Here is a 14,451-nt window from a genome sequence, read left to right on the forward strand (position 1 = left end):
GTAAGGTTGCATTGAACAAGTTCAACAGTTAAAAATCTGGTCTACTTGTCAATGATCGTTGCGTCTTTGGAGCTCAAATCTTGGAGGCTTTTGCATGCAAATCAGACAAAGAAGGAATCCATGAATCCTTGTCCCTTAACAAGGACCTAACTCCTCGAATATATACTTGGGTAATCAAGGATGTTTCCAAATCAAAGGACAAACTAATTTCTGGAGAATTTTCTGCAGGCGGCTACAACTGGATTCCATTACTTGTTCTTTAATTGGATCATAGCTTTGAGCATATAAGATATAATTATTTGTTTTGTTTTATTTTCGACATGTCTAGGTGTATCTGGCTCTATCCAAACTTAGCCACATTCAAAGACTCCCTTGGCGTTTTCTTGAGGATGGACAATGCTGTTAGTCTTTCTTCCAAGTCAATTGTCTATGTGGATTTTAGCCTTTGCTTGTTGGATCTACATAATGCCAACCATTGGAAGCTTACAGGTTTTGACAATTTGATTGCGTTCCCTGGCTACTACACTACAACTTGATCGAGCAATCATCTGAATATGTTTTCTTATTTATTTTTGTAGGGAAACATTTGTTTTCGTCAAAGAGTTGTGGATTTCCCAAGTTCTTAAAGCTGGAAAGAAGTACAAGATCCATCTAGAGGATTTCTTCGCAATGATACATGCATCATTGAAGCATCTGTTGTGGTCTTTGGAGTAGACACCATTGCTTGAACTTGTCTAATCGTTCTTTGCACCATTGCAACGAGATATTTGTCTCTTCGTTCTTTTCTTGTTTTGTTTTTGGATGAACTTGTCTATTCGTTGTTTGCATGTCCATGTAGTGTTACTTCCACCTGTCAATTCCTCGGCGAGTTGATCAAATCCATAGACACTCTTCGGTCCAATTTTGACTTTGACGAGTCAATTCAGTAACCGAATCTCTCAGCCGTTCCAACTAGTGAACTGTCCAATGTCTTAATTTAATTTTAGTGGTTATGATTAACAAGATCTATTTCGACAATTCTATACTTGGTCGCGTTGCACCTTGGGCATTAATTAGTCAAAGCCGATTGAATGAAAAAGTCAACAATGGATACTTAAATGATAGATTCCAATCGTAAGTTGACTTTCGATTATTAAGTGACTAAGCCAACCGATCTGATTGAGGTTTTGACCACACAATCCATGGCATTTTAAAGAGTTGCACTTCCTCTTTCTCCTTCCTCATCAGATCAACCAAACAGCGATAAAGAGAGATGGCGGAGCTTCAGCGATCTGTGCAAACGTTCAGGAGATCAGGCTCCTCCGGGCTGCAGTGGGGGGAGACCTCCCTCGCCGGCGACAAGCTCGGCAAGGAAGGAGGCGGCGGGGAAGCTGAGCTCCGCCGATCACGAAGCGTCGGAACGTCCAGCGGTACTGCCGACTCCTCCCGGCGATGCCGAGAGCGTGACCATGACGGCGAGAAGCAACCGGCCTTCCGTACGCGCGGACCCATTTCGCCGGCCGAGGACCCGCCGTCGCCGGGGGTAGGCGGGTGCGTCCTCTGCGTGATCTTCGCCAAGCCCAGCAAGAGGAAGCAACCGAGCAACCCGAGGAGGCGCTAAACAAACACCTCGTCTTCCATGTGTGCCATAGAAGATATGCCTGTGTCTCAGTGCTTTGTGTTATTCGATAAGTTTGTGTCTTAAAATTAAAGAAAAGGAATAGAAAAAGGAATTCCATGTAAAGGAAAAGAAAAAGGAAATTTATTTCACGAATAGAGTTTAATATTCAAGAGACCACAGGCAGCAAACAAGGTAGACTAAACAGACCATTTAAGGATAAACCATTGTCAGAGGCACATATTCACTTCATTGTTGCACAAGTATTCAGAATTATGTAAACTATTACATATTAGCTTATAAGAAACAGGGAGCGACTCCAAGAATAGAGCACCCAGATGCTACTTTGCTGCTTGTTTTACCACAGGAATGCTTCTGCACGTCTCATCCAAAGTGTTCCGCAACGGGGGCAATGAGAAAACACTCACCGTGGAACTTCGATCCACTTCTGATTTCTTTCAGAGCTCTCAATGCAGCAACAGTGGTCTTCATGTATAGGCTCTCCATGTATTCAATCTCCTCATCTCGGCAAAGTCGAGATAAATACCTCCTGTTAATCATTATTCCAAAGACTAGTAGTCGTCCGTGATTTACCTTCTCCGTGTTAATCCTAGGATGGATTGACGGGAGCGCTGGGGACGAACGTATTCGTCTTTTACCATAATGTATTCAATCTCCTCCAACTCTGGAACCTTGCTGTCGACAAATGATGACCTGGATATCGAGGGATTATCAATTAGAATTGTCAAGAGGTTGATGGAACGAACATCATTCTGTATGAGAACTTTAGTTTCACATTAAAAACTTAAGACTAATTGTTAGTTTAATTAATCTAGTAATTAATAATTTATTTCGAATATCAAAATCTGTTCAACCCTATTAGATTTATTTTATCTGTATATTTGAAATTAATTTAGTTGAATTTTTAAATCATTAGTTAAATTAATAATTTTTCATGAATATTTTAATAAAATATAAAATTTTAATATTAAAAGGTTTCTACGAGAAATTTTTTAAAATTTTGATTTTCCCAAAACTAATGGCCAGATTTTAAAAGAGACTTTTAGAAACCAAAATCTATTTTTAATTATTGAATTTCACAAATATATATTTTTGTTCCAAAATATTTATTTTGGTTATAAAGAAATTATTATTTTTTTGTGAAAATTTTTATCATGATCTAAATAATTATGGTTGTCATTAAAAAAAAATTTTATGGATTTTTCAAAACTTAAAAATAATTTTCAAATTATTTTGGAAAATATGAGAGTTAATTCTTAAAAAATTATTTTCTTTGTAAAATAATTTTGATGAAATTACACAACTTTGGGATTTTTTTTACAACACCTAGAAATTTTTTTAGAATTTTTATTTATTTTTCATCTTATTTTCCCTTATTTTTTTCATGTGATTAAAGGGAGAAAAATCATGGAGTTTAAGTTAAGGGGAGTTTACAATTTCCTTTAGGTACTTAATTGTAATTTTTAATGTTTAATGTTATGATTATTTTTTCTATAAATCATTTATTGTTTTTTTTTTTGTCTTAATCTTTGATGCACATTAAAAAAGGAAGAGATTGTAAATATATCGCTGTAATAGTACAACGATAGTTTTTCGTGTACTTATTTTTTTATCTTATTTTTTTTATTGACGGGTTCGATACTTCTGAGGGGTGAAGTGCTGCGGAAGAGTATATCGGTTGAGTGAGAAGGACCCGCGTTGTGCATCCGAGGGATGAGAAACTGGAGAGGAAGCCTGCTCGAGGAGGTCGAAGTTGGGTTCGGGTGATCTCAACTTTGGATCGATGATCGAAGATCACCAAAACGAGCGGAGTTCAAAAATGATCAACTTGGATGTTAGACCCAATGTGTCTCAGTTGATTTGAGGTGCCTTAAATAATCCAACAGAGTTGTTGCCAGCCACGAGACTCGAGGTGCCTCAGTTTTTTAGAGGCCCCTCGAATGAACAATAGTTGAGGCACCTCTAATCAACAGAGGCGCCACCTATAAACTTGGAGCCGTTGTGGCGTACATAAGAGTGGGAATCCATGTCCACAGAACTAAGGTGCATCCGATGAACTAAAATGCCTCCAAGCTTCCAATCGAGGTCCCTCCGATGAGCAAAGGTGTCTGCAAGCTGCCAGATTAAAAAAATGTCGTTGCATTGAGAATAGTATTTTATCTAGTTGGAGGTGCCCAGATATAATGGAGGCGCCTCCAATGCCACGTCCACAAATGGTTATTTTGACCAGAAGTCTATAAATAGCACTCTAAAGCTAGGAGTTCAATACAACACTTAATATTCATTTTCTGTATTTCGTTTTGAACTTTCAAAGTTTGTAAGCCTTCATGAAGGATATCTTTTAGTAAGCTTTCAATTGACTTGAATTAAGAACCACCTAAGTTGTAACCAAGTAACTCTCTGTCTCTTACTTTATGTTTGTCATTTATTTTTTTAATTAAATAGTGTGTCCTAGCTAAGCTAGAAGCAAGATAAATGTTTAAATTTCTTATTGCAGTTTATTCACCCACCTCTCCCCAGTCGGTCCACACATTCCAACAAATGGTACCTCAGATTTATTCTTAGAAGTCCCCCCTGTTGGTTGCTACTCGGAAAACCTGTAGGTTCCACTGTACAAAAATTTTGTACAAAGATCTGAACCTTTTCCTAGTTACCATGTGTTCTTTTAAATTAAATTTTGGATCGCCTGCGGAACTTAACACGTTTGATCCAAAACTTAATCTATTTGTTCTTTTAGGTTTTGACTTGGATCTCCTGCGGAACTTTACACGTTCGACCCAAGCCTCCTTAAGTTATTAATTCCATTAAATATTAATTTCCATAATTGGTTCCCAGTGCTGACGTGGCGAGGCACATGGCCTTCTTGGATATGGGAGCAACCACCACCGACTAGACAAAACCTTTTATAGAAAGCTAATATTTAATTTCCTAAAATAACTTTAGGTTAACCAAAGAGAACAATCAAATCACAAGGAAAAGAAAAAAACAAAAGAACACAACATCGAAAAAACATATTCGAAATTCTAGAACGTAAGCCTCTTGTATTTGGTATTATTTCCATAAATAATTAGCATGATGCGGAAATAAAAATTATTAGTTATACCTTGTAGAAAAAAACCTCTTGATCTTCTATCGTATTCCTCTTCTAACCTCGGACGTTGTGTGGGCAACGATCTACCGAGATGAGAAACCACCAACCACCTTCTTCTCCTCCAAGCAAGGTTCGGCCACAAAGGAAGAACTTCACCAAAGAAGAAAACCAAAATACTAACCAAGCTCCAAGAGATGCTAGCTTTCTCTCCTTCTTTTTCTTCTTCTCCAAGTAGTATCCGGCCACCACAAGAACTCCAAGAGAGATGAAGTATTCGGCCACCACAAGAGGAAGAGAGGGAGAGGATGATGGCCGGCCACAACACCAAGGAAAAGAGGGAGAGAAAACAATAGAGGTTGTGTCTCATGAAGGCACCCTCACCCCTTCTTTTATATTCCTTGGCCTAGGCAAATTAGGAAATTTAATCACAATAAAATTTCCTCAATTTCCTTGACATGATTTAATTTATAAAAATAAAATAAATTTTCCAAATCAATCTTCAATGGTCGGCCACATCATTGGAGAACAAATTGGACAAGTTTTAATCAACAATTAAAACTTCCTAATTTGTTTCCGGAAATTTTAAAAAAAATAAAATTTCTCTTTAAAATCTCTTCATGGTTGATAAAAGGAAATTTCTATAATTTTAATTTTATCAACATGTGAATAATTTTTAAAGAAAAAATAAAACATCTCTCCAATCTACAAATAAGGAAAGAGATCTAAACTCTTTCTTTAATCTTTTATAGATCTTTTACAAGAGAGATATTTTAATTCTCTTTAAATTATATCTTCCACATAATAATAAAAATTAAAATTAAAATCCCTTTTAATTTAATTTGGCCGGCCCCCACTAGCTTGGGTTCAAGCTAGGGCCACCTAGGCCGGCCCTAGCTTGGTTTCCAAGCTAGCTTGGTCGGCCCCTTATTGGTGGGTATAGAAGGTGGGTATAGGTGGGTATAGAACTCTACAAATAAGAGGCTACGATAGGGACCGAGAGGAGGAATTGGTTTTGGTCTCCCGATAAAATTAAGCATCCCGTGTTCGCCCCGAACACACAACTTAATTTTATCAATGATAATTCATTCCACTAGAGAACTATCATTGAACTACCGCACCAATCCCAAATTACATTTTTGGGCTCCTTCTTATTATGAGTGTGTTAGTCTCCCTGTGTTTAAGATATCGAATGTCCACTAATTAAGTGAGTTACTGACAACTCATTTAATTAATATCTAAGTCCAAGAGTAGTACCACTCAACCTTATTGTCATGTCGGACTAAGTCCACCTGCAGGGTTTAACATGACAATCTTTATGAGCTCCTCTTGAGGACATTATCAACCTAGTATCTCTAGGACACAGTTTCCTTCTATAATCAACAACACACACTATAAGTGATACCATTTCTCAACTTATCGGGTTTATTGATTCAACGAACTAAATCTCACCCATTGATAAATTAAAGAAATAAATATCAAATATATGTGCTTGTTATTATATTAGGATTAAGAGCACACACTTCCATAATAACTGAGGTCTTTGTTCCTTTATAAAGTCAGTATAAAAGAAACGACCTCAAATGGTCCTACTCAATACACTCTGAGTGTACTAGTGTAATTATATAGTCAAGATAAACTAATACCTAATTACACTACGACCTTCTAATGGTTTGTTCCTTTTCCATTTTGGTCGTGAGCTACTGTTTATAATTTATAAGGTACTGATAACATCATCTTCTGTATGTGACACCACATACTATGTTATCTACAATATAAATTAAATGAACAACTACAAATAAATGTAGACAATTAGACCAAATGTGATTCTTAATTCATAATAAATGTTTACAAAGCTTAGGCTTTCAGTATACACCCCCACCCCCCCCCCCCCCCCCCTTGATTTGAGCTTCCCCCTTTGTCCTTAGTTGGAATCCTCCCCTTGGCCATTCCAATCATGTCTCTTTTGATTACATAAAAAGTATACAATGTACTCCTTGTCATTTTGCATCATGGTGGGTGTCACTTTACCCTTCTTCTTCATTAATCTTTAACACTTGCTCTTATAGTACTCATTCTTCATATACTCAAAACATATGATATGATTTTTATTTTTACAAATAGAAATTTGCTCTCTTGACTTGTAGAGGTGGAGCACTACTTATCTTCATTGGCTCTGGAAGTTGAGACTTCTCTCGTTCCGGTATCAATGAGCTATCCTCTTCATCCCTTGAGATAGATACCTCTTCGATATCCTTCTTGGATGTTGAGCACCTCTAAATCCTTATGTATGTGAAATAAAGAGTTTCCTTCTTTGCCTTTGTTATTGCTATCCATTGAGAATGGATCTTCATAAAACTTGGCCAATTCACTCCATACTACTTAACGCCTTTGTATTCACCTAACTTGCACAAAATATTATTAAGCAAAATATTTACTAATAATCTAGTTACCTTATCATGAGCCTCACCTTTTTGAATTGGTCCTTGGTCCACTTTTGTGCAAGTAAACTAATAATCCATTTTTTACTAATAAACTAGTAAAAAATCTAGTTATTCTATGTCCATTTTTTGAATTGGTCCTTGGTCCATTTTTTACTAATAATCTAGTTACTCTATGTCCATCATCAATAAATTCTCCATCCTTGATTTCCAAAAATCGAAGCTTCTCATTTCGAATGGTGGAGATTCTCATATGTCATATCCGAATCCATCTCGAACATCCATTTTGAAGTTGAACTCCTTTGATGATTAGTCCTTGACTTTTGAAATTTAGGGATTTAACTTTCCATTTCTTCTTTTTCCTCTAGCTCTTTGCTCTTTTCGATAATTAGTCCAAAGAAAATCGGTCTCGCTCTGATTCCAATTGTTAGAACACGTATGAGCTAGAAGGGGGTGAATAGCTTCGATCGCTTCTTTAAACTTGACTTGCAGCAAAGAACTCCACCATGCTAACACCTCTGATTTACTTAGTATCCACCTCTTTGAGATAACCAATCCAATGATCCAACTCTCTTTCACAGCTTTACTATGAAAACCTCCTTCCTTAAGGCCGAGAAGCCTCGTACAAACTCGAACATAAGAATACAACAAGAGAATACAACAAGAAACATAAATAAAATTACAAATGAAATCGAAAACGACTTTTACAATAATGAATCTTCCTTTGCTTGTTCTTTTCTTGCTTTGGTTAGCTTCTTGATGTTTGGAAAGTACAACAGCATTTGTCGCTAAAACTTCAAGAACCGGCTTGTTCAAAACATCACGAAACCCTCTTTTCTAGGATTTCTCTAAGTTAAAAAAACACCTCTTAATCTATTAGTCTTATTCTCAATCAATTATCACATCAATTCGACTGTTCAGAACTTACAAAATGACTTTTTTTTGCCCAATTATCAATTGATTATCAGCTTTCAATCGATTCTGAAACTCCCCAATCGATTGGTGAATCACTTGATGATCGATTATAAACTGATTTTATAATTTATCTTTTTTTATATAAAATAAGGATGAAATGTGAGAGATACCTAAAATGAGTATAATCATGTAGATTCTGACCATGAGTTGACTTTGGATTATTAAGTGACTGAACCGATCTAGTTGAGGTTTTGACCATCTAATCCATGCTGACATTTTAAAGATATATTTAAGATGATACCTCCTGTTTATTTGGATGTAGGGAAAATTTTCTCTACGAAAAGTTTTATTTTATATTTATTTTATTAAAAATTTAAAGAGGATGAAAAATATATTTTATGGGCGGATAATTTTAGGAGAAAAATATATAATAATAATAATATATTATTATTATAGCTAATTATTCGAACTAAATTTATTTAATTTTTAAATGAACTTTTTTAAGATAAACTTAAGTCAAACACGAACTATTTAATTTTATTACGAGTCAAATTTTAACTTATGAACTAAAGCTCAAATCGAAATCGAACCGAGCTCGATCTTATGGATAACAAACTGAGTCCGAGCTCGAGTCTTAGGGATGACAATGGATCGGATTCGGGTCAGATTTTATATCCTCCTCCCATATCAATCAGGTATAGAATCTCCGTTGAGTATATACTCATACCCATTAAAGGATCAAATATCTTATATAATTATAATTTTTCTTCTTTCTATCTAACTATTATCATTCAAAAAATATATATTAAAATTAACAACCTATTAAAATATATATAATTAAAAAAAATAAATTAAGCATCTATATAGTCTTCTCCTAATATCAATAAAAATAATAAATTGATTTTAGAAAAAGAAAATTTTCTTTAATATATGTATATATATTATTTAATCGGGTATTCGGGTCGGGTCTCGGGTATTGATAGTCTTTTCATACTCTCCTCCATTCAGGTCGAATGTCCGATCTTCCATCGGATTCGGATGAAATTATCATCTCTATCGAGTCTTTTACTATTTGGCTCAGCTCTGCTTGTTTATGGCTCTAGAAAGGATAGGGAAGAAACGAATAAAAAAAAATTATATAACCTCTAGGGTTTTTTCCTCTTTATCATCTACGACTCCTTTGCAGTCTGCTCGCCGCCGACACCTGCTCACCATCGACTCCTCTCCTACAATTGCCCGTGTTCTTCTCTAGTAGCCCTCCACAAAGCCTTCATTGAGCTTTTCACAATCATTTTGAGAGCTTGGCAACTTTAGCAACTTCATGGTATAATATACCTAACATTCATTGTTTAACAAGCAAATTCATGGTATAATTAAGAATGTTGAAATTTTGCAAAATATTTAAGAAGAAAGATTTACAAGGACAGAAAGTTACGGTGTCACCCAAATATGTTATCGACCCAAAGCAAAGTGGAGAGAAGAAGGCAGGCGAGAGAACAGATCCATTTAGATGGATGATTGATAGTTTCTCAACAATTGCAAATCGAGGTGCTGATACTTATTTCTCGGGGAGTTTCACAGCTTGTAGTTTTAACTGATAATTCTGATTTTTTTTATTTTATTATTATTATTTTTTGTGTGTATGTGCGTGTTCACATGTTTTTCGAAAACAAATCACATGTTCTTCAACAAGAGTAAAAGGTTTTTATTAAATACAATTGAAATTTCTCTGTTCATTCGATAAGATTTAAGATCTTTCAAAAATTTGGCATAAGAAAATGATTTGTGAAATATAGCTAAGAGAAGAACTACATTAACTGTAGGAAGTTGCGACTGGAATCAGTTTTAGAAGAAGATGGTAAGAAATATGTCGGTCTTTATCTCTCACATGATGATGCAGCTTCAAAAATCTTAGTGATCAAAGCAATCTACAAGCTCTTCATATATGGCCAACTACTTTCTTCGTGTTGGTCTGGGACAGATTGGCGGGGGTATTGGAGGTGAACATATTCGTCTTTTGTCATATGATTCTATCTAGAAGTTGAGTCAGACGAAGGCCGGCGAGGGTGGCGTCGGTGTTGATGGAGAGACAACTTTGACACTTCTTGTATGTGTGCGTCAAAAACTTGGACTCCCGCGTGGAACCAAAGCCTTGTGGTAATTGAACCGGTGGTACTTGGGTCCCACACACACCCAGACATGCACACAGAGCATTAGAGACCAAAAATTCAAGAAGAGGTCCCTGACGCAAGACCTCCGATTCTCAAGTCAGATCCTTTTTCCCGAGAAACAGTGTACGAAGGAAGAAAAAAATTAAAGAACTGTTGAAAATGCGTGTGGATGTTATGTGAGTGGGCATGCTATCAGCGAGCTGCGTCATTTGTGTATCCATTAGGCCCATCTAGGACTTTTTAACATTTCCTCTTTTACGACTAAGTGATAGGCGGCTAAGTGCATGATCGCTTGGTGGGTGCCCGGCAGATCTATCTACCCGGGCAAGTATCACTACAACGGAGAATCATTCCCCTGGGTGTGACTTATTGTGAATACCGATCATCCTATTTTCTTGAGCGAGTCCTACTGTGTAGATGTCAGCCGCCCACTTGGGCGTAAGCTATGGTGGTTCAGAGCTACCTTATTTGCTCGGGTGGGTATTGTTGTAGCTTTGTCGATTCCCTATGTCATAAAGTCTTTCATTTCCTCACCACCACGTGTCCCCTTGATCCACCTTTTCAAGACAAGACAGCCTATACACGATATTCTATGACGATCCAATGTCTACCATAATCCCCTTACCCCTCACTGATGTCATCCTCTTCTTCTACGGTTCTCATGATTGGTGTTTGTACCGAGGCATCCGGCCGCACGCCCCCTCTGTTGGCTATAAAAATCCCCCATCAACCTCTCCCTTGAATTTCCTGTCACTAGTCATAAACGTCCTTCCTTTTCTCCTTGCTTCTGCGATTTTGCTTTTCCTTTCTTCATGCTTTAATCCATTCATGGATTCTTCACAGTTGTATTCGCTCCTGGGGTTTCAACCTTTAGTGACGTAGATCTTGACAATCTTCGCTTTACGTATGAGGTGTCCATCGATATACACATTATCATACCTTCTGAGATCCATCTTCCCCACCAACCTCCTGATGGCTATATGACTTTCTTCAAGGAATAAATTATGGCGAACCTTCACTTTCCCATTCATCGCTTTTTCTCCGACGTGAGTCGCTACTTCTGTATCCCCCTTTGCTAACTTGTCCCTAATTTCATCCGCTTCTATGCATGGTCGTCATCATCGCCTCCTATGTGACATCCCCTTGACGCCCTGCTTGTTTCATTGCATTTTCACTCCCCGACGTCATAATGAAGGTCTCTTTCGTTTCCAAGCTCATACTAAGACAAACCTTTTTTTGCTTCCATGCCTCCTCAAGGGCCGGAGTAGAAAGAGAAGTACATTTTCCTCCGATTCCCTTCTGTCGTAGTGTGGCCCATCGAGCGCCAATCTACTCTTCCTTCAGCACCCTCGCTAGGAGACTTTCGCTTAAATCCAATTTTTATATAGGCATCGGCTCAACTAACGGGTTTACGTTTTGATCTGAATGAACTACTGTAACATGATGTTTTTATACCTGTTTGAGTTAAGCTCCATATCTTCAGAGTTGCCACATTTTTTGGGTAAGTACCACAACTATCTTAATATGCTCTTGCCTTCTCACTCTAACCTCTTCTCTACCGCAGCGGACACCCTCGTCGGGTATCTTTGTCTAGGCCTCTTCCGTTGAGTGCCCTGGAAATAAATCGTCGAGGGCCAATAATCCTAGGCGAACAAGGTAGCTCGTCATCTGCTTCGACTACCTCCTGGACGGTCGTGGTTATTTCTACCTCTCATCCTTCCGCTATTCCAGCGACGCGACTTGTTCGTTCTTCTTTTAACCCCACTCAGAAGACTCCATTTGCTCATCGCTCCATGACCCCAGAAGAGATGTCAGATTCAAACGAGCAGCTACTTATGCATCGGAAAAGGTCCAGACCTACCAAGGCATCCGTCGCGACCCAGACACCTAGGCCGACGTCGGCCTCTATCCCATAGCCGGGGCACATAGAAAAGGAAGGTGACAAACCATTTGAAGTTCCAGAATAATTGATCATAATACAGAGAGTTGTTTTTATCTGGACTTCTTGGTGGAGTTAATTATCATGCATGTCGTCTTCATTTTTTTTTTTAATGTAGGGGAAGATTATTTCCATGGCAAATCCCTTGAAGGATTTTGTTGTAAGGTTGCATTGAACAAGTTCAACAGTTCAAAATCTGGTCTACTTGTCAATGATTGTTGCGTCTTTGGATCTCAAGTTTTGGAGGCATGCACATTAGACAAAGAAGGAATTAGTGAATCCTTGTCCCTAAACAAAGACCTAACTCCTCAAATATCTACTTGCGTAATACAGGATGTTTCCAAATCAAAGAACATACTATTTTCTGAAGTTTTTGCGTAGGCGGCTACAACTGATATTCCGTTACTTGTTCTTAATTGGATAATTGCTTAAGTAATCTTTGAGCATATAAGATTTAAGATATAATTATTCGTTTCATTTGATTTTTGACACGTCTAGGCGTATCAGGCTCTCTCCAAACTTAGCCACATACAAAGAGCATTTCCTTGGAGTTTTCTTGAGAATGGAGAATGCTGCTAGTCTTGCTTCCAAGACTAAGAGTCTTTGTGGAGTATAGCCTTTGCTTATTGGATCTAAACAATGCCAAGCACCGGAATATTACAGGTTTTGACAATTTGATTGCACTTCCTGACTACGCTACAACTTGATAGAGCAATTATCTGATTGTGTTTGCTTATTTATATTGTAGGGAAAAGCTTGTTCTCATCAGGGAGTTCTAGTTGGGGATGGAATGAGTTCTTAAACTGGAAAGATGTACAAGATCCATCTATAGAGGATTTCTTCGCAATGAGACATGCATCATTGAAGCATCCATTGTGGTTCTTGGAGTAGACGCCATGGCTTGAACGCGGACTAACGAGATATTTGTCGCTTGCTTATTTTCTTTTTTGTTTTTGGATGAACTTATCTATTCGTTCTTTGCATATCCATGTAGTGTTACTTTCACCTGTCAATTCCTCGGCGAGTTGATCAAATCCAGAGACACTCTTCGGTTGACTTTTCCAACTTTGACTTAGAACGGTCAATTCGGCAACCGAATCTCTAAGCCGTTTCAACTAATGATTTGTCCAATATCTTATTTAATTTTTGTGGTTATAAATTAACAAGATATATATATATATATATATTTTTTTGACAATTCTACACTTGTTACGTTGCACCTTGGGTATTAATTAGTCAAAGCCAATTGAATGAAAAAGTATACGCCGCAATTATTTAGTCTCATAATTTGAAGGTAAAATTTAAATACTTAAACGACCCTCAGATGGCAGATTCCAATCGTAAGTTGACTTTCGATTATTAAGTGACTGAACCAACCGATCTGGCTGAGGTTTTGACCACACAATCCATGGCATTTTAAAGAGTTGCACTTCCTCTTTCTCCTTCCTCATCAGATCAACCAAACAGCGATAAAGAGAGATGGCGGAGCTTCAGCGATCTGTGCAAACGTTCAGGAGATCAGGCTCCTCCGGGCTGCAGTGGGGGGAGACCTCCCTCGCTGGCGATAAGCTCGGCCAGGAAGGAGGCGGCGGGGAAGTTGAGCTCCTCCGCTCACGAAGCGTCGGAACGTCCAGCGGTACTGCCGACTCCTCTCGGCGATGCCGAGAGCGTGACCATGACGGCGGGAGGCAACCGGCCTTCCGTACGCGGGGACCCATTTCGCCGGCCGAGGACCCGCCGTCGCCGGGGGTAGGCGGGTGCGTCCTCTGCGTGATCTTCGCCAAGCCCAGCAAGAGGAAGCAACCGAGCAACCCGAAGAGGCGCTAAACAAACACCTCGTCTTCCATGTGTGCCATAGAAAAGATGCCTGTGTCTCTTTGCTTATTTTATTCAATAAGCTTGTCTGTCTTAAAATTAAAGAAAATGAAAAGAAAAAGAATTCCCTGTAAATAAAAGGGAAAAGAAATTTATTTCGCGAATAGAGTTTAATATTCAAGAGACCACATGCAGCAAACAAGGTAGACTAAACATAAGATCATTTAAGGATAAACCATTGTCAGAGGTACATAATTCACTTCATTGTTGCACAAGTATTCAGAATTCTGTAACCTATTATTACATATTTGCTTATAAGAAACAGGGAGCGACTCCAAGAATAGAGCACCCAGATGCTACTTTGCTGCTTGTTTTACCACAGGAATGTTTTTGCACGTCAGGAAGGTAAAAGGGTTGATGGTTTTAGATAGAAATATCAATTTTTCTATCCCTTATGAGATGAA

General features: G+C 38.0%; 2 protein-coding genes across 2 annotated transcripts; both read left to right on the forward strand.

Annotated features, from left to right (window-relative positions):
• Positions 1 to 1,174: 1,174 nt before the first annotated feature.
• Positions 1,175 to 1,879, forward strand: LOC121994416 (uncharacterized protein At1g15400-like). The gene has a single exon (XM_042548459.1). It carries the CDS (start codon positions 1,253 to 1,255, stop codon positions 1,598 to 1,600), a length of 348 nt encoding a protein of 115 aa, XP_042404393.1. The 5' UTR covers positions 1,175 to 1,252; the 3' UTR covers positions 1,601 to 1,879.
• An 11,772-nt stretch (positions 1,880 to 13,651) lies between these two features.
• LOC121995334 (uncharacterized protein At1g15400-like) lies at positions 13,652 to 13,999 on the forward strand. The gene has a single exon (XM_042549100.1). It carries the CDS (start codon positions 13,652 to 13,654, stop codon positions 13,997 to 13,999), a length of 348 nt encoding a protein of 115 aa, XP_042405034.1.
• Positions 14,000 to 14,451: the final 452 nt, after the last annotated feature.

The sequence above is a fragment of the Zingiber officinale genome, chromosome 6A, assembly GCF_018446385.1.
Source record: "Zingiber officinale cultivar Zhangliang chromosome 6A, Zo_v1.1, whole genome shotgun sequence".
NCBI lineage: Eukaryota > Viridiplantae > Streptophyta > Magnoliopsida > Zingiberales > Zingiberaceae > Zingiber > Zingiber officinale.